At 34.5% G+C, this 21251-nt stretch overlaps 1 protein-coding gene across 3 annotated transcripts in view; it reads right to left on the bottom strand.

The window, feature by feature from the left end:
- The window catches only part of LOC128990925 (cyclin-G-associated kinase-like), a 36073-nt gene continuing 14822 nt past the window's right edge, over positions 1-21251 (bottom strand). Inside the window, exons 8-25 of one of the 3 annotated variants that reach the window (XM_054413588.1) lie at positions 20842-20988; positions 18394-18517; positions 17754-17891; positions 15711-15921; positions 14685-14813; positions 12695-12828; positions 11810-11923; positions 11445-11550; positions 10197-10363; positions 8718-8908; positions 7675-7814; positions 6625-6876; positions 5859-6075; positions 3763-3882; positions 3076-3165; positions 2455-2597; positions 1750-1920; positions 1-1126 (exon numbers count right to left, since the gene is read on the bottom strand). In XM_054413588.1, the coding sequence (XP_054269563.1) occupies positions 1019-1126; positions 1750-1920; positions 2455-2597; positions 3076-3165; positions 3763-3882; positions 5859-6075; positions 6625-6876; positions 7675-7814; positions 8718-8908; positions 10197-10363; positions 11445-11550; positions 11810-11923; positions 12695-12828; positions 14685-14813; positions 15711-15921; positions 17754-17891; positions 18394-18517; positions 20842-20988 (2702 nt within the window). In that variant the 3' untranslated portion in view covers positions 1-1018. The remainder of the gene's footprint in view (positions 1127-1749; positions 1921-2454; positions 2598-3075; positions 3166-3762; positions 3883-5858; positions 6076-6624; positions 6877-7674; positions 7815-8717; positions 8909-10196; positions 10364-11444; positions 11551-11809; positions 11924-12694; positions 12829-14684; positions 14814-15710; positions 15922-17753; positions 17892-18393; positions 18518-20841; positions 20989-21251) is intronic. The other 2 variants (XM_054413596.1, XM_054413604.1) reach the window with 2 other exon arrangements.

Raw genomic sequence — 21251 nt, 5'->3', positions numbered from 1 at the left:
TGAGTCATCTTCAGAGAGAACCAAATGCAATGTAATACTATACATTATTAGGAACAGAAACACCACAGAATATTACAACAAGGCAAAACAATCTGAGGGCTCCTGGATTTCAACTAAATCCTAACTTCCAATAAAAATAATACAGGTACAAATATTTACATTAAACTATTTACAAATATTATAAACAACTAACACGAGGCGATGTGAAACACTACTTCTTGATGGGCCAAGAGATCGATGCAATGGTTTTGCATAAGACGAGAGATTAAAAACAATTAATATAATGGAATTTCTTTGAATATAACTAATTGCTAAATTAAACATTAAATAATTTAGTAAATAATTAAGTAAGGAATCGCTAAAAATATATGATAAGAAAGAATGAAGATATAGTTGTCAGTTGGTTATAGATAACACACAGTTTTCACATTTATTACAAGGGTAAATTTTTAAGATAAATTTAATCTTGGTAACATATTCTATCTTCTTCTAAAACAAAACAAAATTACATACTCACTAAAATATTAAATCCCCATATAAAAAAATAAACGTTTATAAAAGGAATGTCAGGAATAAACAATTACAATAAACTTGAAAGGGAATTCCACACAGATTAAACATAAAAAATAACTTAACCTACAAAATTAATATCATCGACTATTGCGTTAAGAACATAATTCGTAAGTCAACACCCTATAGGATCACAAAAATATCGCTAACCTTAATAATCTATGAAAACAGTCATATAAAAATAATTCTAACATCAAAACATGATAAAATATACTTTTGAGCAGGTAGCTAATAGGTTAACTTACAATAATTAAAGCAACTGTTGGCAAAGCTGTTTAAGTGAGGATCGCGACGATTGTTTCCACGATCCAAGTAAACGTAATAGAGTGTAAGTAGTGTACATTGGAGTTGAGAAAGTGGACAGACAACTAGATTGGTTATAGTACATCTAAGTAGTAGCTATTGTCTAGTTTTGCACCCATGTACAGAGTTAACGCCCATGGTCCGACTACTGGAACATGTTTTGCTGACTCGCATCGTTCTCAAATTCGCTCCACGCGTTGTTCAACTCCATGAAAATTAGCTTAGCAATTTGCTCATTGGGCGTTCCTATGTGCTGAAAAACAAAATGAGAATTAATTATTCTACTGGTAGTTTGAAACCTTTTATTGGATATGTAATTTTATGAATAATATTTGAAAACAAGAAATTAATACATTTTATGTTTACAGTAAACACTAATTTGATTGTTTTAGCCCACTTTTGCTTAAATTGCCCTCCTTCCTCTGACACAGGCTTAAAACAAATAAAAAACTAAGGAAGTAAAAAAACAATACGGTACTTAACAGTTGGTGTTGTCTAATTAAATATTGCTGGTGGTTTAAAAATAAATTTTACTACCAAGTAAATTAGTAGATAGGAGACAAACACCTAGACTTTAAATGTTCCTAAAGGTATTGCTTCTAAATTGAATTATATAGTTACAAATGTACAGTACAGTCCATTGCGTGAGTGAAAACAAAAAAAAAAATGTGCATTAGCAAAAGAGGCTAGTGTGCAGGAGCAGTCCGGCTGAATTTGTTGAGCACATTTTCCAAGTGCGGAGAATCGATCTGATGAGCTATATCTTCTGCACAGCAGGTAAAACCTCACCATTCGTTCAGTTTATGAAATGTTTTTAAACATACTTCTATAAACATGCACAAGCTGTACACACACATTAATACTTTAATAACATACCTTGTCCGGATGAACGGCAATACATGCTTTGCGGTAAGCCTTCTTGACGTCTGCGGGAGTGACTAAATGTGCCATCTCGATTCTGAACTTGCAGTCTGGCCACAACACTCGGTCCATGGAGCACAACAATGCTCGGATGTTACGAGTCTTTCCTTCCGTCCACTCCATGACCTGAAAAACATTGAAATATTACAACAAAGCATTCATATTTTGGCCTAGTATGCAATCAATCATGTTAGTGAACTGAATTTTCTCTCTAAAAAAGAATTAAAACCTAAGAGACATACTCCTTTTATGTGTTGTGGTATGCCTAGAGTGCTAGAGCCTAATATCAACTTCCCATTAAATGATTGACTACTTTGTTGCCAAGATCAGCTGATTCTATATCCAGTACAATCAGCTGATTCTATATCCAGTACAATCAGCTGATTCTATATCCAGTACAATCAGCTGATTCTATATCCAGTACAATCAGCTGATTCTATATCCAGTACAATCAGCTGATTTTATATCCAGTAACAAGCATTAATAGCTCTATGGTCAAGGACAGCTGGTTCCAGTTTCAAATCATCAAAAAGCTATTGACTTTTCTCAGGATTGAACCGTCAACCTTCTCATTACCACTATCATAGCCACCCACAGAGCTATTAGGTTTAAAATGTTATAAAAACAAAGAATATAGGTAGTACCAAGTTAACTCCTCACCTTCAACTTTTCAGGGTCCATTTCTTTGGCTAGTTCAGTTTTTCTCATTTCATTTATAGTTCTGGGCCCGCTGTCTTTTTTCGAAGAGAACTCATAACCCTGACTTCCTAGAAGGTCTCCAAAAACGTCTCCAGCTTTCTTCCCTGTGAATATTTTAAAGGGTTAACCACAAAAATAATGACACGTCAAATCAAACAGAGATAAAAGATCAAGCATCAGTGGATGAAAAGTGTTTTTCTAAAACATATTTGTAATTTTAAAAGATATTCTGGTGCATTCATAAAAAATTATGATATACCATGTCATGTTTGTTGTCATATTTGTTCATGAAATTAGACTGGTCCAAACATTATTTTGTAATGTACATTGGTTCAATATTTCGGCATAGAAGTTGTCAAAATATCAAACCAACGTACATTTATATAAATGTTACCGTTGAAAAAGTTCATTAAAGGAGGTAAAGGTAACAAAAGTAATAATCACATAAGTTGCCGTTGCTTTATTACAGGCTGTTTCATCAATTGAACTGTTCAGAAATAATTTAGTCAGTATTTTCTTGTTTTGATCACACAGAGAGTGAGAATGCTATGACTTATAAATAAATTTTTATTTTTTACTTACCCGAAGGCTCAGCAGGTTTGAAGGCGTTGTCAAAATGAGATCGGCTGTAATTCGGCTCACAAGGAGACCTAGAATGATGCACCGGACTGCCTGTAACAGAATTGTGATTTAACTACATAGTAAAATATAAGACTACTTGAATAGATCTTGTGTTTAAAATTAAAATATCTTCCCTAAGATACTTCCCAACACATTTATTTGCTGCGGTAGACTAGAAGTGCGCTGTTCCGCATGAGTGGGGGGGGGATCTACCCTCCTGAACGTGTTAACCTACCACCCTGAACGTGTTAACCTATCTTTCCCAAAAACCTTTCCAAGTCTCCAAAAAACAGGCAATAGTAAAAAAAAAAAAAAACAATTAACGGTGAACTTCAATTAAGAATTAGATTAACTTTTTAATTATTATTGTCAGTTGTTTTTCAATGTATTTTTGTCACACTGTGTGTACTTGAAAATGTAGCCCACATTACATTAGGTTTTAAATTTTAGAAAATGTTTACCATAGTATTAGGTTGTTCGTATTGGTATTAGCTGACAACATTTATTCTGAAAATCGGACGTATGTTACGTGAACCTTAATGTATTTAATTTCATCAATAAATCTGACTGAACTTGATTCTTTTACAATAAAACACCATGATTACCCATACTGCTCTCCCACAAAACATTGACTGATTGTTGACGTACCAGCAGGGGTGTAGACTGGTGTACTGGGAGGGTAGGGGGTTGGGTTCCAACTGGAGGTGGGCTTGTGCTGCGGAGACAGTCCAGGGGTAGTTCCACCGAGACTGGAGCTCAAGTTACCTGCTTCACAAACAAACGTAAATATAGAACATTGTACATATCTACTTCACCAACGACATCATGTTTACTGGTTTAAGTTATTTTAAAAGCCACATAAATCAAACAAGAAATAACTTAACAAAATAAATAAACAACTTGTAAGCTTGAACAGATCAAGTTAGGGTCTTTTTTCTTTTATCTTTTTTTTTGGTTGTCAACGCCATAGGAATTTATCAGGAGAGTTATTGAAGAGAGTTTGGAAGCGCTTTCAGGGAAAGCTGGCCAAACCCATATGTTTTTGTTGATGTGCCGGGAATCAAATTCGTCTCTCCTGTACCAAAGTTCAAAAAGCTAACCACTAGGCAAGCAAAACACCCACATCTCTTGTCACTGATTATTGATTCTGTTGTAAATGTGATTAACGTGTTTAAAATGTTGTACAATGTTGTAGTGTGCTTAGGATACAATGTCCATTAATTGCATCACCATTCCAATTTTATGATTTTTTTTTTCAAAAAGTAATTAAGACTTTTTACTATTTTTCAAATTATCAAATGACCACAATTTGTATGAACAACTTTGTTGCTAAATAGGTCTAAGTAGGAGGATTTCATACTGTACAAGTACAAAATAAAATAATTACACAAGTCACTATACTAAATTAATTACCTACGATGATTCCATACTTTTAATTTTGAACACTAACTGCCAAAAATAGCATATGAAAAAATTGGATGTATGCATATAGGGCTTGTTTTAAAGCCTGTTTGTAACACAAAAACTAAAATGTTTAACATTTAATTTAATTAAGACTGTATGGTTCAAAGAGCTTATTTTAAATTTACTGAATAAAACTATTTAAAAACTACAGTTGAAATATTAAAAGCTCTAAAATACGAAGAAAACAGAAATAAATGCTTACAAACACAGTAGGCTGCTGAAGTACAGTAAACCTTATTGGAGCTGATCTAATTTAACTCTGATAGGATTACAGATCGTGGACAAAGGTGTTGACCAGTTTTGCATTATTGATTCAACCAAAGTTTATGCAACCTCACATTTAAACCTCAGAATAGAATTTACTCAATTGATCAAGTTTAACAATTGATAATCCTATAGTGATTAATTGATTTATTTTATAGTATTCTTAATAATTGATCTTTTCTCTCTTTTTGTGAGAAAAAAAATTGTTGATGATTTATTCCACTTACTTCCTCTGAATATGCTCCCTTGTAGGGTTGAAAATGTGACAAATTAATTGTGCTGAGTTGCTGTCAACTTCCAGAAACTCTTTTCTTTGGTAAGTTAGTCGTGTGTCATTCCTTCTTCCTTAATGTATTCATCAAGGTATTTATCCCAAAAAATTAACTCTCAGGCTTTTAACTTACTCTTACTTACTCCCATGGCCATCGATACCCAAGGTGGTATTTGGCCTCGGCAACTGAATGCCTCCATTTCTTTCGATCTTCAGCATCTTCCTCCATGATTCTTATCTTCCTCATATCTTTGGTCACTTCATCTTTCCATCTCATTTTGGGACGCCCAGGAGGTCTTCTTCCAACCGGGTTCTCTTTCCAAACTTTCTTTATCAATGCATCATCTTCTCTCCTTAACACATGCCCAAGCCATCTTATTCGTCGACTTTTTGCTTCCGCCACAGCATCTGGTGCTTTATACAGGTCTCTAATTTCTCTGTTATGTTTGATCCTCCATTCACCATTTTCTCTTGTTGGTCCAAAAACCTTTCTTAGTACTTTATTTTCAAAGGTGACGAGTTTTTTTTCAGTACTTTTGTCCAGAGTCCATGTTTCAGAACCATAAAGCAGAATTGGACGAATCACAGTTTTGTAAATTTTTAGTTTTGTGTTGACAGAAAACAGCTTTGATGATAATAGGCTTTTAAATGACCCTTAATAACTGTTGACATTATTAACATCCACCAAACCAAAATGTGGATGTGTGGATTTTAATGTGTGAAAAGGTTTAAAGTTTAAACTAACCTAGATCAGCAAACGGATCCCGGTTAAGGTTGGGCGTGCTGACGTTGCGAGGCATGGTGGGTCCACCAGACCCGGGAGGCCACGCTCCTCCCAGCAGGTTAGGCGTGGGGTTGGGTGAAGGGGACGGAGTTAACACAATGTTGTCTGCTATCAGGTTGGGCGTACTGACGTTCCGATGGATGTTGGTGTTCTTTAGTGTCGGGTCTAGCAGATCATCCTGAAAGCATTAAACGTTAGTTTGGTAAACAGTATGACTTGCTCTTGTATAGACCTGTTTGGTTTAGACTTCATAATTAATATTGTTACCATTGACAAAGACTGAAAAAACAGTTCTGCATGTTTTTACACAAATGCAGTCAGGATGGTAATACCGGTAATAATGTTAAACCAAACCCCAGATTAAACAGAACCATGATAAAAAATTTAAATCAATTGGAAAATTATCTAGGGAAAAAAGTAACTACTAAGGCAAAAGTAGTTGACCGAGCTTGGTTTGTACCTGTTAAGATAAAGTCCAGAAAACAACTCTAGATTATAAAAAAAAACTTTTTGCGTACAGTTTAAAATGTTTAAAATACAGTACATAATTTAAATCATGTAAAAACAACCATTGTAGATCCACTCAAACCGAAACAGCTTTTAAGTTCTAACCACAACTAACCGAAACTGCCTCAGCCCCTTTATTTTATTCAATTGGCAGTTTTACTTATATAATACCTGCGGCATTGATGTAGGTAAAATGATAATAAAACCTGAATGCACCTACCCTAACGTTGTTATCAGACTCGAACGGATCAAACACCAGAGGGTTAGCAGGTTGACTTGGCGTAGGTGCAGTAGCGCTTACAAACTGTCCAAAGCCGAGGAGGTCTACGTTACTACTCCCCCCTCCGCTACCTCCGTTAGAGTTATTAATATTCAGCAGATCTTCTTGCCGAGGTTCTGAGGTTGACAAATTCAGGAAATCAGCCTCTCCTTCCGAGTCATTTAGTAAACTTTCTCTTTCCTCAGCTCTCCTCTGGAAATTGACGATACACAGATTTTAATACCAGTGTATAGTATAAGATTCTAATCCACATCTTAAAATTAAATTCCTATTTTTTAAAAAAAAGGTTCTATTCTTACTAGGCCTTAATAACTTATTATTTGTAATTAGCCTACATAAATTCATGATAGTAAAAGCTCGGCTCGGAGAAAGCTTGGGACTCTGATTGAAAATTTCAGGCTAATGTTTCACCACTAGTGTTTACTTTCCTTTGAGCTTCACTTTATAATTGCTGAAATTAACTTTTAATTGTATATATTAAAATGTATGTATATCTTGGTTAAGAAAAAACCTTCCTTCATTTAATTGGATCATGTAAATGAGCTTCCACTTTCCAAACAAGTTTCTACAATAACAAGAATTTACTGTAGACAAACTGGATATATCTTATCTTAAGTCGCTAAAGCGATCTGCATAAATAAATAAACTACTAGACTTTGTGCAATCTCAAGATCTCAATCTAAACATTAAAAGTTAAAATACAGACCTAATAAAATAATTATTGATCCAATGCACATTTTTGTGTGTAATAATAATAATTAACAATTCGAGTCTTGATCTAACTTAGGAATGTTCAGTTTCATATGAGAAATAACCTTTTAACAGGACAAGGAAGTTGAATCAAGCATAGCAAATTTTCTCGAATCATCCGATTTTTACTAAAGCGATGTTGAACAACCAAAAACATCCTATCCACAATATAACTTTGTTGAAAACTAAACAACTGTAATTTTAAGAGAAAATAAAACCAAACAAGTGGTTGAAACTTACCATGGGTGGTGTTTCAGGGGTGTCTTTGTATTCCGTAGGTCGAGCACCACTGGGCGGGGGCACAGGTCTGGGCGGAGGGCCAGGCCGGGGGGGAGGCGGGGCAGGTCTTGGTGGCGGACCAGACTTTGGAGGAGACGGGACTGAAAATACAAGACGAGTACATTAACTAAATGATTTTCACATTTTACTAATTAAAGGTGGATTTTTGGTTCATCTAACTTACCTAAGAAAATTAAGAGTCCAAGGGCTAATGTATACACAGTAAAGAACACAAAACAATACATACACTGAGACTTCTTTAGAGAGTAAATTGAAGAGAAATGTTACGGTAAACTAACAATCTTTAATGTCACATCGTTGACATAGTCTATTATAATTTTTAATTGCACAGCAACGAATAAAGAATCTTGAATTTTCTTGAACCTTACATCAACTATAAAAGTTTTTAAAATTAAGAGAGAAAATTCAATTGTAAAAATTAGCACACTATGTGAATGGCTTAACTGCAGTCAATAATTTATTCTATATACTTTTACAATGAGGGTTTTCACTTTCACATCCCTTTTCCAGCTAAACTACAACCGAACTTCGAGATTGGTGTGTCATTTTAAAGCTTATGATCCAGCGCACCTGCAAATGCTAAAGAAAAAGGTAATTTCATTATGCATTTCACCTTCTTTGCTTTAATTATTTCTAGAGCTCACTTTCAAAGATCCAGTGTTTCTGACCAACATTCTTTATAAAGATTTAAATATGAATTGTAATCTAACAGCTGATCCTTCAGTTGAATGTTTAACTACAGTCAGATTGTGAACAAGAGACTGATAGACAGTTTATGAAAATGGATTTTAAATACTATTTTTTTTACTGCAATCTGATTGAGTTTGGTAAATCACTATTCAGTCTTTATGGAGTAGCACTTTTATTATGTAATTAAGTTTTGAAATTTAAACCCTATTAAAATGCAAAATTTTCAGACGGCTCTCCTCGTTTGAATGAAAATCCATATAGATGGAATGTTTATTTCATTGCAATTTATCTACCAAAGTTTTCTCTCGTCTCCTCCGCCTCCATGGTGGATGAGAAGAGAACGTCGCAGGAGTAGTTGCGAGATAGATGTCCGAGCCATGGAGTCACACAAGCTTCGGTGGGCTCCAGCAGATCTACATACAACACCACTGAGAACTTCTCCCCCTGGTAGTGCTCTCCTTCCGACAGGTCATCCAGCTCGGTCCTGCAAATTCAACAACTGTTGATACAAACTCTCTATGACAAGTCACGGTTTTGTCACATGGCTAGACACTAAAAGTGATTGATGTGATTTGAAACTGCAGTTTTTTGGGCAAGTCAGCAGTAAAGGGGACTTTTTTAAGAGTTTGAATTCTCACCTTAGGACAATATACATACTGGCACTAAATAATAGACACTGCATTGGTACAGTATACAGATTAAATATAAATATTCAATCTGTATATCTAACAATGAAATACAGATACAAATAAAATGGTTTAGACTATAAATAAACCAAAGAAAAGAAAGGAAAACATTGAGAGATCTTAGTGACGAGGATAAATCTTTATCAAACTTAAACTTCTAAAAATCCATTAACCTCAGACTATCCCTTAGTTTGTTTTAGCAATGTAAAAATAGCCTAGCTTAGAAGGACACACAAATGAAGTAAACATTGAAGACTTTTACTAATGGAAGTAAATCTTTATCAAAAGTTACCTTCAGAATATCACACTTTTACTTAACATTCAGAATATCCATTTAATATAAACCGATAGTTAGAACGCCAACAGAACCAGAAAAAGCGCCCTGACTCATGTAATGGTTAAAACAACATTAGAACAGTAGGAACAGAATTTGAGAAACAGGATCAATACAAAGTAGACCCTAATCAAACACATTTTGGAACCTCAGTAGTACCACATTAACAAAAATGTTGTGTTACTGAGCAACGTTGAAGAATAGCTATTATAGTGAGAATATAACAAATACTGGTAAAGAAAGCTACAAAAGGACTGTTGTTACTAGGAATCAGCAAAGATAATTAAGGTACAGAGGAAACACTCGATGGTACACTTAAATGGTGTCTAGCACTAGTTTGGTGTCTAGGGCAAAGTCCAACACCATTCTCCTCGCCATCATGCACTGCAACGCTTACGATGGAGGAAGACCCTGTGTGATAGGAATTTCCGCACAGTGCTCGCCATTCAGGCTCTTCCTTGCTCGCCACAGGCATATTTTTGGCACAACACAACAGAGTTGAAAGCGAGTTCTTCTCTGTGTTTTCAGGCTATTTTCCAACTTCTATTATGATATCTCAGTACACTCCAAAACCGACGATTGCCCACGAGCTATGACGAGCATGTCTTTTATCTAAACATTTGTTGGAAATATGCTAGTGCATGAGTCCGAATTCTCGACTACCAGATTAACGAAATTTACTGTAGGTGAGGTGCAGGTCCTATACTCCCATACGTGCGACACCAATTTGTGCTTAAGAAAACCACCATTACTTGTTAAACGTGAGCGTGTTTCCAGCAATGAAGCCGGTGTGCAGTTGTAGCTGTAGTATCTTGATGCCTGTTGGACGTCCGAGAACGTGTCTGGCGTGATACACCACCACCGTTGTGTCCCCCACTACTGTCACATTCAGAGGCAGCGTGATCTGGAACACAGCACGCTGCTCAGTGTTACCAACCTCTGATAGTGTTAGTAGTCAAATCAAACTGGGTTACAAACTTAACAGTCCAGATAAAAACTCTAGTTAAAAAATTAAAAGAATATATGAATACAAGAAGTGTGCTGGTGATTTTCTCCCTAAATTAAAACCTCAATTCAATTGTTTGTCATACTAGATTACTGGTCTGTGATTTAAAAACAGTAAATATTATTTGGTACAAGTTTCATTGGAAAAACATTAGCGATCCTGATGAGATGTTATAGGCAGTTAGTCTAGAACTAGCTATATCCTGGCATCTTAACAAGATGATAACACTGATCAACCAAGTTCTGTGCCTTAAATTTATAAACTGGAAAACCATAATAGTATGGAATATGGATGTATGAAATTTGATGGATCTCTTAGAGTAATGTTGATGAGTTATGTCAGCGTTAACACACAACAATAATAGTGTAGCTTGCTGTGAATTATGTACAACATTATTTGGTAAAAAATACCTTTTTCTGAATAATTTTCCGTAGGGTAACAATTAGGCCTAACCCTTAGAGTGCCAGGCGAGAAATAAAAGTAACGCTCAAAAAATGCCGATGATTTTTCCCGAAGGTCGCGCTAAAAATGCCGAGCGCGATCTGGCGATTTTTAGGTTAAAATTTCGTAAAAATAGAATTTTCGATATTTCGACCAACGAAAATCGATGTATCGCATCTAGTAACTTTCGACTCAATGTTAATATATGGGTTAAAAGAATCCGAGTATCCATTCGGTTGTTATGACAACTGTTCGATCATTACGAAACGTCCGGTCAGCCGGACGTTGGCACTTTTGGCTCGTTCTAAAAACGTCCGGTCGGCCGGACGTCGGCACTTTTGGCTCGTTTTAAAAACGTCCGGTTCCCCGGACATTGGCACTTAAAGGGTTAAACAATTATGTAATGCATATGTGCAAAGAATTTCCCACGAGTAACGTTGAAAGTAACGAGTTATGTTGAGTATTGAGTAATGTTATTTGGTGTTTGTAAGTGGTTGGGTGCCTTTCTGTGGGTGACATTGAACAATTATGTGGTTTGTAAGTGATTGAGTACCTTTCCGTTAGTGATGTTGAACAACGTCATCCGCTCGTATTCCTGCTGGGTGGTCATTACCCTCTCCTCTCCCTGGTAAACCTCCACAAATGGCCGACAACCGTCCCTGCAATATCATTCATAAATTAAGTGCATTTATTATGTATTTGTGACATGAAAAAATGTGTACAACAGATACTATCAAAATAAAAACAAGAAAAAGTTTAACCTCCATTGTATTGAAATTAATAGATCAAAAGACCAAGGAATCCAACATATTTTTGTACTGTACATCATTATGGTAAGTTGTCACAATACTTATTTGATTTTCATTGTTAATTTTCCATGTAGTTTTTATTTTGAGTAAAATAAAACTTGACGCTCACCTGACTTTGTTGAAGAGAGGGACCGGCTGCATGGTGATGGACACCAGCTTCATGGGCTGGAAGTGAGGTGAGTATGGAGGAAACTTGAGAACATCCGCTAGGTAGTGAAGATACCTGAGCAAAAATATGAACATTGTTACAATTATAAGTATTTTCAGTGGAGGTAGAAATATTCAAAAGTTCTGTTCTAATAGTTTAACAAAAATTAAAGCCTTGCTCAATATCAATGATTGAATTTTAATATTAAAACAAATAATGCATTTAGAAATAAACCCCCAATGACAGAAATCATATGTGTTTTGTTGTTTAATTTCATTCTTGAACCTGAGTTACCAAAATATCATGGTATTATAATCATCAGTCAGTGTGTTTCCAAAAAATTACAATCCTATACCTATATATAAGTATGATTCCTTTGCTTATTATATCGTATCATTATCAAAATAACATTGCAAGTTTATTTGCTACTGCAATACGATACAGCTACTCATCACATTGAATATTTAAAGATAAAACCAAGTGAATAGGATAGGCCTACAGTGAATAACTATTGATTACGTAAAACAAGGATAACCTTAGTATAATTCCTAGTCTATAATGGATTTTTTTTGTGGATCGTAAATATTAGCTGGTTAGTATTTTAAATATTCAAAATTATATGAAGTACATCTCAAACCCAAAAATCACTACTAGCACACCCCTAATTTACAGTAAAAAAAAGAAAAAATAATTCTGTGGTAAAAAGAGTTGAAGTAGATACCTTCAAAAAGTGGATTGAGATGAAGAGAAGAATGGAGAAGATAGGGGTAGAGGATAAATAAGACCCGGGAATAACCCACAAAGGATGATGTTTATAAATTTTACTTGTTAGAGAAAAATACAAACCTCATTTCAGAAGGTTGAAGTCCTGGAGGGCATCTACGTACTGCAAACAGTTGTAGAGCGTCTTCAGGACTCTTGACAAACCCCACAAACAGAAGGAAGGCACTCACCAGCATTGCCGAACTTGCCTTGCCATCCTGTAGATTAGAGGATAGATTAGACAGGATGAGATCATAGCTTTGTTACTGACTATGTTCAGCTGTATCTTTAACCACAATCATTTATTAAAAGTTCAATGATCAAGAACAGCTGGATCCAGTTTCATACATGATACGGTCTTTTCTCAAAAGGGAACAAGCAAACTTATGATCAGTACAAGCACTATATAATCAATTAGCTTCTCAGCTATTAGCGTAAGTTAATATTGTAACTGGCTGGTTTATTTGATAATCAAAAAACATTACTCCGTTTACAATGGGGAAAAAACTAAATAATCCTTTGATAAGGATTGTTTTGAATTTTGTCAAGTGTTTTAGAGGGAGAAATTTGTAAAAAGGTACGTTTCTTTGGGTGAGGTTGAACAAATATCTGGTTTGTAAAGCCTGGTTTACACGGGTCGAGTACGGCAGGCGAGTCAGTGTGCGAGTTGCCACTCGCTCTTTAACTCGCATGGTGTAGACATGCGGGTAAGTTGATAAAAATAGGTCAGTTGAGAGCGAGTCGAGTGATTTAGTTGAAAACCGAGTTGCTCGGCCCAGTAGCTACCCCCACCACCACGATTTGCCCGAGAAACATCTGTTTACTGTTATCAAGCGAGTCCAGCGACCACAGAATTGGTTATTTTTTATTTTTTTGTGGTCGCTGAGTGAGTCGATCACACACAACCACAACGATCAGTATTGAGGTTAGTTCAGTGAGTATTGTATGCCTACTCAACCTCAATGCTCAATGATTTATTTGAACAGTACAAGTGATTTTGTACAAGTTGAACAGTACTGTGTTGCATTGTCTCGTAAATCTACTCTTATAGAATTCAGTTTTGAAAATTGTTGTACAACTTAAGATCTACAGTTCTACTGGATTGATTTTATTAATCAATGGGTCATTAAAGCTCACTTCCTAAAAATGTGTTCTATCAGAAATACATTAAAAAAGGTGTTTTTAAATTTTTTATTTGGAGGCAACTTTGGGCTGCCTTTATATATTATTTTAAAGAAATGCAGTATAGTAATTTGTAACAAATCTTATTCTCTTTCGGAATATCACCTTTCACTTTGGTCTATTTCCTCACAGTTTAAAAGTTGTTTGCAAAAAAGCTTTTAAGCAACCTCTGAATTTAAGTGGTGATTCAATTCTATATCTAATAATCTAATTCAGTGATTTAATTAAGTTACTGTATAGATTCAGTCTTGACGGGCCATTTTAAACTCAAACCACATTTAACACGAAAGCTACGGTATACGGAATACCCTTCACCATAGATAAATAATAAAAATTACTTCTCTGTGCCTACAGGGCCGAATAACTCGTCTGACATACTCGACCCGTGTAACCAGGCTTAAGTGATTGGATACTTTTCTGTGGGTGAGGTTGAACAATTATGTGGAATTTATATGCAACTGGTTGAGTGCCTTTCTGTGAAAGATGTTAAACAGTTAAAAAATTAAAAAAGGTTAAGTCCAACCAAAACAAACTAACAATTTTTTTTTATTCAAAATTCTGATTTCTGCAGCTTGTATATTTTTCAAATTACTTGAATGATGATGAGGATTACTATGAGACCCACATGCGATCATGCTGAACTAATCTAAATACATCGGGATTCAAGGTTTTAAAATGCTTTAAAGCCAGCATCAAATTACGTCACTATTCCTAATTAATTTTGCAGTTCTAGTTCAGTTTTAAGGGAAACTAGCTAAAATAATACCTGAACTAAACATATTATTTTGCAACAATCAACGGATGGACCAACCCGATGTTTTGAGGATTGTAATAAAGTTGACGTTTAAAATAGACTAAAGAGTAAGATCCAGAGTTAGGTTAGGAAACTTACCATACAGTGAACAACGCAAACGTTACGAGGGTCGAGAGTCAGAAACTCGTACATGTCCTGACACAGGGTGTAGAGTGAGTGAAGTGGAGGAGCTCTACGCAAGACTCCTCCCCAGCCACAATCTACCACCTACAAAACCAAAATGTACATAATGTTGGTTTTGTGGATTAGTGAGCTAACGGAATATGCAGTAGGCCTATGAGGAAAATGTAGTGAATCACTGAGACCTCAGACTTTTTATACATAGTCAAGTCAAGGAAGGCAAACTACGGGTTCTTTTAAAATCCTCTTATTGACGCTCGTTAAAAAAAGACACTATAAAATAAAGATGATTGATAAATGATAAAAAAAAAACGATTAAAATTTGTGGAATTGCACATGAAAACTCAATCATATTTGCAGGAACAAAGAATATCTTCTACAATTAATTGCTACTAGTTGTTACCCACGGGCTTCACCCCGTTTTACTTCATAAGTATTATTAAAACTATTGATTGGTTAGGTTAAGCTGAAAATAAACAAAACAGGAAACAATAATCCAGACAAATAATCTCACCTGATTTTAATACGGTAATTAACTGAAAGAATAACATACAAATGAATACTACTGAGGTGTTTTTAACGTATATGGAAAGTTCCCTTTGGAAAGCAATTACGACCTTATATGGCAATTTAAGAAATAATGGATAGTTTTGCCCAAGGTTTCTCATCATGACGAACATTTTAAGTATATGGTTTATGGGGGTGTGACTTATAGTTTTCTCAAAAGTTCATGGGTACTTTTGGCTTTATATATAGACGAGCTTCACAAAATCAACTTTTTATAACCATTTCAACACCGATTAAAAATTTCAGCAACTTTTCAACAGTTTACATTAAGTGATTGGATCTAAACTAGCGCTAGCTGGTAAAACAGTAAAAGTTATTTAAATGGTATAATTAGATTTAATATAGTCTAAAATAGGTTTTGGGTTACAAAAATTAAATGTACGATCACTCAATCACCCTAATCTTTGTTTTACTTACTCTCCCCTTGCCCAGTCGCCCAGCGGGGTAGGATCTGCCAGAGACGTTGTACACACAGTAGTGCGCCCCCGGATGTCTAGTCTCCAAGTACATTTTGACGTCCTCCGCGTAGTTACTGCGTGTCGTCATGTCCAAACCCTCTGCTGGATACGGCATTACGGCCAGCCGAGACGTGACGTAGCTGATGTCAACCTCACTACGAGCCATGCTCCTGTGAACAGGCGACACATGATTTCATGTTGTTAGCCTCTGAATAACTTGTGGTAAATAGAATAAAGTGGTTTAAATACCTATTGCCGCTGGGCAATTAACTATGTATAACTAACTAATAAAGTGTGCCAGGTGTTTTATGAATGTAAACAAATAAACTCACTTATCATCAAACAAATTCCAATTAATTCTTAATTGAATGCAAATAAACTTTAAAAAATATAAATAAGTCTTTGTTATTTCAATATCAGAATAAAAAAAAAAATAAGGCTTTAGTAAAAACACAAACGTCCAACTAAACAAAATTCATCACTACACACAGATGTTTACATGTAAACATTAACACACTGAACGTTATAATATAAATATAAAACCTCCATCTTTTTCTTTTGACAAAAAATATCCTAAATAGACCGGGTTTTTTCTTGAAACGAAGCAAGTAATCCATTGAAGCGCTTGAGTATCCAAGTTATTCAATAGAAGGTTCAGTTTACTATCACTAACTGAAGGTGAGTGGTACAATAAGTGGTTATCTATATGAGTTACTGCTTCATGTTCAATGTTATGCGCACATCGCTCACATAAATAGTCAATGTGGCATGAGTAAAACCCAGTCACTCTAGAGATAATAAAAACCAAATTTAAAAGTAAAATCATTGATATCTTTTATTCTGGTAAGTATCAGAACATATTGTCTTTGGGCGGAAAAGTTAACACCAAAACAAATTTGTTCAAATATTGGTTTTCAAAATAAATGTTTAAATGCGTTTAAAGGTATTTTGACAGTATGAATATCTATTGCTGTGTTTATTTTAATTTTATGTGCAACTATTTTTATTCCTAAGGACTCTAGTGTATTTATTTTTTTTCTTTTAAATTTACTATTTCAACAAAATATATTATTTCATTTTAACGAGAAAATTTGTTGATTAAATCTGTCATTTAACTCCATGATTAAAGTGACATTATTAAAACAGTATTTTGAAGAGTATGTAATTAAAGTTCTTGTTATGTTTTAATTATGCGGATATTTTGCCCATAGGAAAGAAGAGTGTACTTTTCACTGGTTGTGGATGGTTTCTTTAATTTTTTTATTTTTTTTGGGGGGGGGGTTGTAGTATTGGAAGAGAAAGAAAAAAATTGATGGAATATTTTTGTTAATCAAACTAGCTTTTTAATTGACTAGGCCTACTTCCTATTGCTAAGGACAACACTTGAATTGAATTATTCTTGTAAATGTTGTTGTTGAAAATATAAAATATTAAAAAGCGCTTAGCTTTTTGCTTGTAAATTCATGACTATCCATTTTAAATGTCTTTTTAGAGACTCTTGACAAATCTTTTGTGAACTGATTTGATGAAAATTGGCTAATTTTCATTGCTTTACATGTTGTACATACTGGAAACAATCTAACTAATAATTGTTAGTTAATAGCTTGTTAGTGGATATACCTTTCATATTATTTGGCAAATTTCTCTATTCCGAAGTATAGTTTTCAAATTTTACATAAAACCAGATATGTGTGATCCTAGTAGTAGCAAATTCTATTACTCAATGAGTATATATTGGCCTAGTTAATATTCGGGATGGATGTACAGTATTTAATTTAAAATCTGTTTGACCACAAACACTAGAAAAATGGGATCCACTTAGTACACAGGTTTGCTGCAACAACAGGGGGGAGGAGTGTATTCCAGCAAATAATACCGAAACAAATTAACCTACCTTACTTGATTAATCAATATTTTTTACTCACATTCCATTACTTAAGTAATGGATCAAACAGGTTTTGAGTATTATAGCAAATTATAAATCTGTTAACTATGTACTTACTGCTGGACAGTCTGAACCACTTTTGAAGATGTATCTTTGAGTCCTTTAAAGAAACTGCCTGCCCCGCCTTTGATGGTAGAGAACAGACCACCGCCACCGCCACTAGCCGGGGGTAGCGGCTGTTGTACTGGGGGAGGTCTGAAAAATGCCTCGATAGTATATAACTTTGTAATTTAACAATTTAGAACTTAGAAAAAAATTCTAGATACTATTTATGTTTCACCCTTTCAAGTGAGAATTTTTATTTCTTTATAAATGTCTGTTTTTTTAGGTCTTTTAACATATGTCGATATTTAACAAAAATCAAAACTAAAAAGGAAAATTTGTGTCTTTTATAATAGTGTTCAAACAGAAGCAAAACAGGTGTTGTGTGCGATTACTATTGCCAGCAGCTTCATCTCAAGCTGGACACAAACTCCGGCTGGATAAGCGCCTGGACACATCAGGAGTCAAACCCACACATATAATCAAAATCTACATAATAAACTCAATCAGCAAATATATCACCTTCAACCGAAAGGGAAGGGTGAACGCAAAAATGAGTGTGACACTAGCACTCACAGATGAGTTTGAACAAATTACGCAAGTGTCGGTGGGACTACTGAATAAGCATTGAGGATAAACTTGTCAAGACACTTACCTCGAAGGCGGGGGTGGGTGTGGAGGGGGAGTCCTGTGAGGAGACGCAGGCATCTGTGTCGGTGGTGGGGGTCGGTCCAGACCGTTGTTAGTCCCTACGTTGTTTGTCACAGGGGGAGGACCAGCTGTAAATTGACCAAATACATAACACAGTTATTCAATTGCGAAAGGATTATTTACAATACTACTTGGTTTCTGAAATTAAACTACACAAAATCAAGATTAAATCCTTCTGCTACAGTGATTTGACATTGGTGGAATTAATTTGCCTCCGGCTTAAGAGCGAAAAAACAGCAAACAGCAGAATGGAGATGATCAATTTGGCATTATATGAAATTCAGTTGCAGCTTATTATGGAATTGGAAAGATCTAATGCCTAACAAACTGAGAAATATGATATATGATTCTTGCTTTGCTAAAAAAAAGGATTCAAACAGTTTCTGATTTAATTGAACTTGTTTTGAAAACTTAACATGATTTTTTTTTATAAAATATGTAAATCCAAACAGAGAGAAAATTTCCGAACCAAAGTATTACCTCTTTTGATTTTACTCAGTATTTTAATGATACAAAAAAGTAGCAATCAGATATTTTATGTGGGCTGATGTGTACAAGAGGATTTTTTTCATAAAAACTTACCTCAATCATGTATTACTCTTAATTTAAGCCAGCTTCAATAACGTTGTTAACCTTTACAAAAACTTATTCATCTTGCAAGGACTTCAGTCAACTATTACTAAGAAAATCACACTCGCAACAAATATGTTTTAATCAGACATTAAATTTATCTATGAGAAAAGAGCATAACATAAACAATAATGAATGTTGATGATAAAAACTGGAACATACTGCACCTAACCAGAAGAAACTCAGTACCGGTACTGCATTACACCGTGACTTAGACTTTGTTTCTGAATCTTGGTTCTCAATTGGAATTGATTAGTAGGGCCTACACTTGACATATATATATTATTTCATCATATCAATATCAAGTAGCACTCACAGTTTTTAGCAAAACTCTTCGGGAGTTCCATGAATTTTGGTTGCCCCGCAGGTAAAGGACCAGAACTTATTTTTGTTAATTATATTCCAGAGTTCCGTTAATCTGACCGAATTGGAACTGGATCCTGTGTAATTTTATTCAACACTCTAGGTCAGATCCTAACAAAAATGTTTTCATTCAGTTTTTATTGAATTACTAGTTGGTTAAACTCTTGGGTAGGCTGCCTGAAATTGCCTAACTGCTCTTGTAATGTTACCAGAAACTTCACTTTAAGTTTAACATTACAAGCTATCCATAAGCTTCATCACCACTTTTCAATAGAACTGCACTTAATAAAGTTAGTTTATGTTTTTATGGTTAAGAAGTATTGTTTAATAAACAGCTGTTCAAGAATGAGGGTAAACACTTCAACAACTTAAGAGAGTAATTTTTTAGGATGAAAATCTGTAAAATTTTCAATATGCCACTATTTTGTTTCTACAAATCTTAGGAAGCTAAATTGTTAAAGGATATTTTCAGAACCCACTTTATTATTTGTGTGCAGTTTCAATGTTGTTGGTGCATGGATTGGCAAGCAATATGAAATGAAACATTTAAACCTCTTCGTAGGATATCCAGGCTATAAGATTTAACTCAGGTTACTAAATCAAGAATTAAGAAACTAGTTGTCATCTAAAATATGAATTCCCACAAAACAAACTGACACATTGGTAAATTATGTGGAGTTATATTTGATTCCTTAGTGTTCATAGATAGTTGTCAAATGAGTGATATAAATAAATATCACATTAAAAGAGGTGCATGTATTTGTCCTTCAGAGTTTAGTGTAGTATTAAAGCCATTTTTAGAATTAAAAAAAAATTGACATAAAAAATTCTGTCAAATCTAAGAGATTTGACAAAGTGGCGAGTGCACTTTCAAAACATCCTCAATAAAAAGTTATTTATCTTATAATTTTAGAATCCTTATTCTACAATTCAAAATCATGGTCTAGAGCCTTTCCTTGAACAAAACTAACATTTAAATTTATAAGTTTGCTTTACCAAAGCACAACCCAGACGAAACAAAATCTAAAAAAAAAATTAAAAAAAAACTTAAATTGTTGACTTTGTTGTCTTTAAATTTTGTATCTCCAAATGGTAAATCTAAATGTCCAGCATATTACTTTAGAAATGGGTGGGATGAAATAGGAAAATGAAGTAAAAATAACAACAAAAAACAGTTTTATTAACTACACCATAAACATGCAAACATGCAATAAGGTTTGGTAAACTGGAATATACAAATTTACACTAAAACGTGGTATGTTAAGGAATCTAGTATTTACTACAACCATAAAAATACATTCAGAATGAAACAATTTATGTTTATGAAGGATTTCGGTTAGTACAGGTTAAAGTCAAAGAAATGAAAGTTTGTCACAAAGTGCGGAGAAAAGTGAATCACCTGGTCGGGCGTTGGAGTCTATCCGCTTGCCTTCCAACGTGAGAGGTTCCCGCAAGTTGACACCGCGAGATTCCGCAATGGCTGCCAATCTCTCCAGTAGGTCTGAGACTGTCATACGATTTTCTGGATTCACTTGGAGACATCCTCCTGTAATTCCATAAGGAGACTGTTAAATATTACAACATACGGTGTGGTTTAAGTTTAAAACTTGACTTTCTGGAGTTCTGATGGTTGAAGAATGTTTCAACCTGGTGAGGTTCGGTAGGTATTTGAGATTAGGTTCACAGAGAAAATCATGTCAAAATCCATACAAAATAGAGTTAAAACCAATCATAAAGTAAGCTTTAGAGTAAAAAAAAAAAATTATAACTGAAATATAAAATAAAATATATACTTTATTATATTAAATA

The sequence above is a fragment of the Macrosteles quadrilineatus genome, unplaced genomic scaffold, assembly GCF_028750875.1.
Source record: "Macrosteles quadrilineatus isolate MER2022 unplaced genomic scaffold, UCM_ALF_1.0 Scaffold_1__1_contigs__length_201487025, whole genome shotgun sequence".
Classification (NCBI taxonomy): Eukaryota; Metazoa; Arthropoda; class Insecta; order Hemiptera; family Cicadellidae; genus Macrosteles; species Macrosteles quadrilineatus.
Note: the sequence above shows the minus strand (reverse complement) of the source record. Positions and strands in the feature narration are given on the sequence as shown.